Source organism: Apaloderma vittatum, unplaced genomic scaffold, assembly GCF_000703405.1.
Source record: "Apaloderma vittatum isolate BGI_N311 unplaced genomic scaffold, ASM70340v1 scaffold14436, whole genome shotgun sequence".
Taxonomy (NCBI): Eukaryota; Metazoa; Chordata; class Aves; order Trogoniformes; family Trogonidae; genus Apaloderma; species Apaloderma vittatum.
This window is the reverse complement of record NW_009722388.1, coordinates 46,159-55,151: the sequence shown is the minus strand read 5'-3', so window position 1 is coordinate 55,151 and position 8,993 is coordinate 46,159. Positions and strand designations below refer to the sequence as shown.

The following is an 8,993-nucleotide window of genomic DNA, read 5'->3' as shown; positions in this document are numbered from 1 at the left end:
TGAGCCAACCCAATACACCAGTGTAGTTAAGTGTCTGTGGGCTTTGACTGGTTCCGTTAGTCTCTGTTGCAGCTGCATCTAGAGATGAGGCCTCATTTTTTTTTTTGAGGCAAGAGATAAAAGAGTGAAAAGGATTCCTGCAAGCAAGTTACTGTTTGTTTGGGGTTTTTTTTTAATTCTGTTTCTCTTAGTTATGTTCTTAAAGCATGATTTGCTACATGTTTTGCTACTGTGTTTTCTTTCAGTATATCAAGAAGTTTTACAATGAAACTTGGGAAAGAAGATACGACGTGTCTGTGGATGAAGGCACATTGACTCTCCTCTGGTCCATTACTGTTTCTATTTTTGCCGTTGGTGGCCTTGTGGGTGCCATTATTGTTACCCCAATTGTGAAGTTCTTTGGAAGGTAAGTGTGCTGGAAAACTTGTCTTTTGTAAAGCAGTTTATCACTTAGTTTCTCTAGAGGACTTTGCTTTTTTTTTTTCTTTAAATTCTCTTTACCAGAATGCAAAGTTAAACATCTTAGGGGGCCAGTTAGCTCAGTGGGTTGAGCGCAGTGCTGACAACAATGACAACACCGAGGTCACGCATTCAGTTCCTGCTCGGTCCCCATGTGTTGCCTCGACCTAGTCGAGAGGTGGCGTCCCTGCCCATGACAGGGAGGTTGGATTAAATGATCTCTAAGGTCCCTTCCAACCTAAGCCATTCCCTGATTCTATAATCTTCAAATTATGGAAGCTCATTTCTAAGAATTCCAAATTTCCCAAAGTAAAATTGATACCTTTCTCTTTGGCCTTACTGTGTATCATTTGAGTCACAGAAGCCATTTGCCCTGAATGGGCAGTGGTTGTCAAAGAGGTCAAATTGTCAATACAAAAGGAATATACGGTAAAATAGGAAAGATTTCACAAAGGATTGGCATATTCCTGTTTCCTGAGTCTTCTGAATGTCTTACTGTATATAAATAAAGCTGTCAACAAGTCTCATTTGCTCCTCAACAACTTTTCCTCTCATGCAGTAATAAAAATTTGCTTTTTTTTTTTTATCCTTTCTTGTGTCAACTTAAAATATTGTTTGAAGAAGTAAACTAGGGTGAAATTAATGTTTGGTCTTTCTCCAAGCTCTTGAGGATGTCTTACCTGCTCTATGCAGTGCAGGATTTGACTAAGTCTTCACTATAGGGAATACCAAGTATTTTAGGAATATTTATGCTGGTGTGTGTTTGCATTTTTCCCACAGGTGCTAGTTAGATATTTCTGTCAAATTTTTGTTCTATTTAAAGGGGCATGAAAAAAAAAGTGCCATTATAACATTCATATTAACTACTCATTTGGCTGTTCGTTAATTGTAAATTCTATATAATTTGATAAGTTTTGCTCAGTTAAGTTACTGGAGAAGGTCATTAAAGAAGTTAAATATGAGCATCTACCTCCACTGTTCTTACTTTCCTTACTACATTTTGACTATTTCAATTACTTTAGATTATTTTCTCCTAGATGTGTTTCTCATTCTCCCTACTCTTCCATATCGCATTTTTCACCTCAGAGAATAGGTTTTCAGGTTCTTCCATTTCATGCTTACAGCAAGTTAATATTCTCTGCTCTGTAATTCTGTTACCCATAAAGGAAGGCTAGAGAAGATGTGGGTCCTCTCCAGAAGGGGAACAGGAGAACTGGGTGGGGAGAAGGAAAATCCACCCACTGTAAGTGAAGATCAGGTTTGAGACCATTTAAAGAACCTGAAGGTGTACAAGTCCATGGGACCTGATGAGATCCATCCATGGATCCTGACGGAACTGGCAGATGAAGTTGCTAGGCCGCTTTCTGTCATATTTGAAAGGTCTTGGCATTGAGCGCACTCTCAGCAAATTTGCTGATGATGCGAAGTTGTGTGGTGGGGTCGACACACTGGAGGGAAGGGATGCCATCCAGAGAGACCTTGATAGGCTTGAGAGGTGGACCCAGGCCAATCTCATGAAGTTTAACATGAGGCAATCCCAAGCACAGATACAGGCTGGGCAATGAGTGGACTGAGAGCAGCCCTGGGGAGAAGGTTCTGAGCATGTTGGTGGATGGTAAGGTCAATATGAGCCAAGAGTGTGTGTCTGCAGCACAGAAAGCCAGCCGTATCCTGGGATGCATCAAGAGCTGTGTGACCAGCAGGTCAAGGGAGGTGATTCTGCCCCTTTACTCTGCCATTTTGAGACCCCACCTGGAGTACTGCGTCCAGCTCTGGAGCCCTCAATACAGGAAAGACATGGAGCTTTTTGAGCAAGTCCAAAGGAGGGCTACCAAGATGGTCAGAGGGCTGGAACACCTCTCCTACAAGGACAGGCTGAGAGAGTTGAGGTTGTTCAGCCTGGAAAAGAGAAGGCTCTGGGGAGACCTTATAGCAGCCTTCCAGTCCCCGAAGGGGCCCTACGAAAAGGCTTGGGAGGGACTTTTGTAGTGACGGGATGAGGGATAATAGGTGGAAGCTGGAAGAGCATAGGTTTAGACTAGATGTAAGGAAGAAATTCTTTACCCTGAGGGTGGTGAGGCACTGACACAGGTTGCCCAGGGAAGTTGTGGATGCTCCATCCCTGGAAGTGTTCAAGGCCAGGTTGGATGGAGCATTGAGCTGCCTGATCTGGTGGGAGATGTCCCTGCCCGTGGCAGGGGGCTTGGAACTAGATGATCTTTGAGGTCCCTTGCAACCCGAAGCATATGGTGTACAAGTACTTGATTAGAGATGGGAAAGGATTGCATCTCCAAAGGACTTTCAGCAACCTGGTCTAGGGAAAAGTGTCCCTGCCCATGGCAGAGGATTTGGGACTAGTTGATCTTTAAGACCCTTTCAACGCAAACCATTTTATGATTCTATGTCAGTGGATAAAAGCTGCTTATCAAAGTGTTGTTCTTGAGTTTGCTGTTCACACTTCAGTGTGTTTGTCTGGTCTAGGAAACCAGATTGACATATCGACACAGTAATTGAGGAGCACTTTATGAAATGTTGACAGAACAATAAAATACTTCAATATTAAATTGTTCAAGTGTAGGTTCGAGGGTTGTATGTATGATGACGCTGTGCTCCATTTACACTGACACAGAATAATGAACTAAAGGAGATCAAAAGCATTAGTCAGAAAAAAATGTATGGCTTAAAAAGAGCGCTCTTGAATCATATTGCTGTGAGGTTAATAACGTAATTTCCAAATTACTGAATTCCTAGACCCTACTTATTTCAAGAGAGATGTGGAGTAATTTTTTCAAAGAGCTTTCATCCGCCTAAGTCTGATGTTCGGATGTGGCTTTGACACTTCATAATTTAAATTCTCTTCTACTGAAGAGCAGCTGCTGTTGTGTATCCTGAACACCCACGGTGTTTGCTCAGCCCGTTGCTGGGGAGGCATTTGCAGGAGAGGGACAATGTCTTCACCCAAGCACGGTGAACTCTTCTGAGTATGAAGCAACTGAGGGAATTTGTCTGGATTATCCTAGTAATGCTGCTACTTTGTTCTTCTGAAGTCAGGTACTGTAGTTGAAACGGTGATCCAGTATTCAATCTGTTACTGGCTGTTTTTTAAACACCTTGTTTAAAGAACCCACAGCTCCTAATTGAAACAGTTTCCTTACGGTACGTTTTGTGTAAGATACCATATTTGCTCCTGAGTGGAGATTCTAGAGTCTTTCTTATTTCTGAATTTTGAGACAACATTTTTGATAAAACTTTAAATTGTCATTTTCCTAGTTGTGAGTTTTAGACAAAAAGCCTATTAATTCATATCCCTCATTAAAGTTATTGCCTCTGTGAGGGGCACGTAGTCATGAGGATTCTGTTCTGGCCTCTGGAACTATCCAATATCATCCGAGCTATTTTGCAAAAAGCCAAGGACAATTCCAAGGAAGAAATTCTCAAGTGTTTTCAGTATCGAAAATACCTTAAAAGGGTGGAAAAAATCCTTAAAGCTTAGCTCTGTGTCTAGCTGATGGGTGAACTGTCAGTCTCAGCTGGGTTGCCTGTGGAAACTGATTTCTAGTGAGCAAGTGGATCTTCTCTTAGGACTATTTCAGGTTAAGTACAGGATTGGAAGTTACATTCCTGAAGCAGTACAGATAGTTGGCCTCAGAGAGAACCAGTTTTAGCTCCGAGTTGCAAAACTTGCTGTTTAGCTTAGGGTGTAGCTGCTTGTGACAAATGCTCTGTGCTCAATCAGAAGTTTGCGAAAGTGTCTTCTTTTTGGACCGCATAAATACTTTATTTCTTTTGGCTGAAGAGAATTCTGAATTATTCGAATGGAAGGAGCAAAAGTCTTCATATTTAAATGAATGCTAGTCTTGTATTTTTAGCGCAATAGCTGTGGCAGAACCATGTGGAGCTCTGAACGTGAACTTGAGTCCAGGTTCCCTTTCCCAGGTCTGCTACAATTTTGCATGTTACCTTTGGATTTTGTCCACTTCACTATCTATTCCTCTGTTTACCCAGTTACAGAAGTAAGGAGATTGATATGGTCTATAACCTTCAGCAAGGCTGAAAAATGAAATGTGCTGTGTGAGAACTATGTACAATATTTATGCTTTGGTAGGTTTCATGTGCTATTTGGACAGATGCTTGATCAGTTTGTGATTTGGAATGTTAGAGAAATGATGAGGCTGATCAACAAATCCGTGTGTGTCCTTTCTTATAGCGGCTTAGTGTTGAAGTTTGCAAACTTACACTTTGGAAGCGTGTTGAGCAATAGTTACCTGACAAGAATGATTGGCCTTGCCAAAGGGAAAGTGTCTGCTGTGGTGATTTATGAAGTGTGGTATTTTTATATCATTTATATTAGACCTATACAAGCAGTGGCTTGTTGGGGTTTTTTTTGGTTTGGTTCTTCTTCCTGTGCCTTGTTGCTAAGGTAATACAATTTTGGCCAAGAAAGCACAGATTGTTATTATTTTTTATGATTGTGGCAATTTTGACTGTAGTATGACCTGGCTGGAAGTAAACTCGGACAGCATGGGGTTTCTTTCCTATGGTTTTCTCTTAGGAGCTATGATGAGGAGCTGTTCCCACTGTTAATGTTTGTGGTGGCTTGGCCCCAGCTGACAGCCAAGCACCTACCCAGCAGCTCACCACTCCCTCCCCCCGCTCCAAAATGGGATGGGGGGGACTGGGGAGAAATAGGAGGAAAAGGAGTGAGAAGAGTCACGGGTCAAAGAAAGGGAAAACACCAGTTACTGTTGCGGGGAGAACAGGCTCAGCTTTGGGATTTTAATTTATTGCCAACTAGCACAAGTATTTAATTACTGATCAGGTGCTAGGAAACAATACAAGCATTAGGACACTCCTCCCGCTTTCCCAGGCTGAACATCTCTCCAGGCTCCTCTCTTCCCCCTTGGTAACTGCAGGTCGCGCTTGGTCCCTTCAGTAAGAGGACAGTGCAGGGGGTTTGGATCAGCACGTAGCAACTTCTTTCTGCTGCTTCTTGCTTCTCACCCTTCTCCTGTGCTCCAGCCTGGGTGGTCCGTGGGTCAGAGTCCCTCTGGGGATGTACCTCCTCAGTCCTGCAGCACCTTCTCTACTGACCTTGTCACTACCTTGTTCCCCCTCCTCACAGAAGCCTCCAAAACCTTGACACAGACACCCAGCATAGTGCTTCCATGACCAAAAATTTATGTGCTCCAATCAGCCTTTTCCTGTGTCGCTTTTTTTTTTTTTAATTTTTTCAATCTGGCAAAGAAAAATCCTTTGTCTTTATCTTGGTTACTTAGGCTGTGCTTTTCTGTTCTTTGCTGCATAGCATACAGGGTTGCTGGTCAACTTTTTCTAAAAGGGTATATATTTTTTAGATTTTATTTAAATTTAAGAAGAGGAAAGGAATCTTCAAATGAGTATGTAACACTTGTTTGACCTGAATGAACATTTTGTTCCTATTTTTGGCATTGTTTATATCATTTCAGCCCTCTCAAATTATATCCATTTGAAAAACCTGTCATCACTCTTGACATCTTGTTGTAGAGACATACACTTTTAATGAGCTGTATCTCATTTTTTTGATCTTCAAACCTTGTTACTCATTATGTTTGAAGATCAATAGAAAGCAGAAGATGTAATTATAGATACAAGTATTTAAAATACTTCCTATCAGAAATGCACTGGACTGTTGCAAGAAGCTGGGTGACTTGTTCAGTGGGCGGAAGATTTCCCGTTGTTACCTATGTGTTCAACTTGAAGAGTGAGGACTGGTGGGTTGATTTGTTAGCTGCTTTGAAAAAGAAAAGGGTAGATAGCCTTTCTGGTCATTCCTCTTCATTTGCATGGAAATTGCAATATGTAGAGATAGACAATTCATTGAGAATACTTACAAGTTTAATACTACTTCAGTTTTAAATAAAATTGGTGTATTCTCATCCTGTATCATTTATCATCAGAATTAGTGGAGCCCTCTTAATTTATCTCCAGGTAAATTTGTTTTCAAATTTATTTCCTTCATATGTTATTGTGAGTGGGATTGAAGGTATTGAGTTGTACCTCTAGAGCCAAAAGACGACTGTGCTTAACTTTGTGACTCCAAAACCTGATAAAGACAAATCTCCATGGCTTTGCCGTGTGTAGCTGAGGTGACTCACAGATGGAAAACATAGGGTACGATCATTCTCTTACAGCGTAATTGTGAAAATTGTGGTGGTTTGCCTTGTGTTAGATCATAAGCAGAGCAGCTATCTTGTTGTGATGTGCTGTAAAGAGGCCACCACATCTCCTGCAGATATCCCTGGATCTCTGTTAGAAGCTCTTCAGTGCCTTGCAAGGCTGAACCTGATGATAATCGTTTCTCCAGCCATTCACCTGCAGGCTTTAGTTTAGCAAACAGCCACTTAAATCCATATTTGTGGAGAAATGTGCATAAAGAAGCAGTGATTTTCTGAGTTCTGTGTGGGTTATACTTCATCCTTCAATTGAAAATCATTGCAGCAGAGCTCTTGGCTTTCTGTCTTTAACCACTCTTGTTTCATGTGTTCAGGAAATGAGACCCCCTGGGTATCAGTGTTTGAATCCAAGTATCAAAGGCCCGTGAAATCCTTCATATCGCTTCTTCTGTAAAGTATTTTCTTTTGCAAAAGTTATGAAACAAGTCACTTAAGAATTAATGAGTTCCTCAAAAGTGAGCAGAAAGTTCTAAAAGAAGAAAACTCTAAGAAATACAACTGTTGGTATAGTGCAAATGAAAAATGTTTAGAATTTTTTTTGTGTGATTTTGTGTATATTCTTTAACAAAATAATAATTTTCAAAAAAAATATTTCTTTTCTTTGAAAGAAATACTTTTTCAGATTTTGAGTGCTATAGTATGAAATAATTTAAAATTTGAAAAAAAATATGTAAATCTATATCCTGGTTAATTTCAACAATTTTTGGTAAAGAGTTGCTATTTATTACTTGTGTGAGCCCAAATGTTTTTTCTAACTCTACAAGTATATTTTGGATATTGTGTATTTAAGAATGAATTATAATGACATAAATATGTCAGTGTTGGCAAATTCTCAAAATGGCAAAAGCTGTATGTAGCATAGAAATGCCAGTAGTTATATCAGCTTATTGCTATTTGATGTATGTTCTCTGATTCCTACATAAATACATTTATCCAGAGTACACTTGTTTATATTCATATACGGAGACTCGGGCATTGTACTTGGGTTCTTAGGATGTGTAGGGTGGCTAATTGCCACGCCTTTGAAGTACAGCTCTTCAGTTAACTATGATATTTTTATTCTAAAACTGTAGTGTAGGTTTGAAACTGTATCCATTTGGGTATAGAGTTGTATTTTGGAACTCTACCAAACTTCTAAGAGACAGTGTTTGTTGGACATTTTTTATTTATAGATATTTGAGAATAATAGCCTAGTGTGCTTTGAATACGAATACATTTAACTGTTATGGTGCAGGTGTCTACATAATTTTTTTTTTTTTCGTTTTAGGAAATGTACATTGCTGCTCAATAACGTGTTTGCAGTGACAGCTGCATTGTTGATGTCCCTTTCCTTGTTAGCTGGGTCATTTGAAATGCTCATACTGGGCCGTGTTATAATGGGTGTTGATGCAGGTAAGCTTTCATCGTGCTGTACATATCTGAAATGTTTGTGCCATGCGTAATTTTGCTCCTGTCCCCCAGTTAGATATTTCTTTACATTAAAGAGGCATTTCAGGGACGTATTTCACTGGGAGAGAACAGCAGGCTAAGGGTTGGAGGATCTAATGGTTGGAGAAGACACTGGAATGGATGCTAGCTGCTGCTGCCACCCTGATTGTTCCGCCCTCTTTACTCTTCCAGCCTCAGTAGACTGTTATTTGTCTTCATGCCATAAAAATCCTTTGGCTAGGAGAACGCAGTCTATTTCATAGAATTGTAGAATGGTTTAGGTTTGAAGGGACCTTAAATATCACCTAGATCCAACTCCCCTGCCATGAGCAGGGACACCTGCCACCAGACCAGGTTGCTCAAAGCCCCATCCAACCTGCCTTGAGCACTTCCAGGGAAGGGGCATCCACAACCTCTCTGGGCAACCTGTTCCAGTATCTTACCACCCTCACGGTAAAGAATTTCTTCCTAATAGCTAATGTAAATCTCCTATCTTTTAGTTTGAAACTGTTATTCCTTGTCCTATCACTAGACTCCCTGATAAAGAGTCCCTCCCCATCTTTTTTGTAGGCCCGCTTTAAGTACTGAAAGGCCAGTATAAGGTCTTTCTGGAGCCTTCACTTCTCCAAGCTGAACAACCCCAACTCGGTTTTTTTGGTGCTGACTGCTAATTTTGGTCTTAAATTAGCACCGAACTATCAGACTTCTGGAGCTGCATAAATATTGTCAGTGTATTAACCAGGGCTGTACATTTGTTTTCTCCTGGCTTTGAGCAGCATTCATTCTTGCCCTTATTTTATGCCTGCTATTAAGAGTTGATTGCAGCTGTAAGCCTTTAGTGAGAGAACAGCTACTAATACCAGTTACTGTAAAAATATTTCATCTGATAGTATC

General features: G+C 40.5%; 1 protein-coding gene across 1 annotated transcript in view; it reads left to right on the top strand.

The window, feature by feature from the left end:
• Positions 1-245: 245 nt before the first annotated feature.
• SLC2A9 (solute carrier family 2 (facilitated glucose transporter), member 9) overlaps positions 246-8,993 on the top strand; it is a gene marked incomplete at both ends in the record, with an annotated part of 49,150 nt that continues 40,402 nt past the window's right edge. Inside the window, 2 exons of the mRNA XM_009871763.1 lie at positions 246-406; positions 7,939-8,063. Of these exons, the coding sequence (XP_009870065.1) occupies positions 246-406; positions 7,939-8,063 (286 nt within the window). The remainder of the gene's footprint in view (positions 407-7,938; positions 8,064-8,993) is intronic.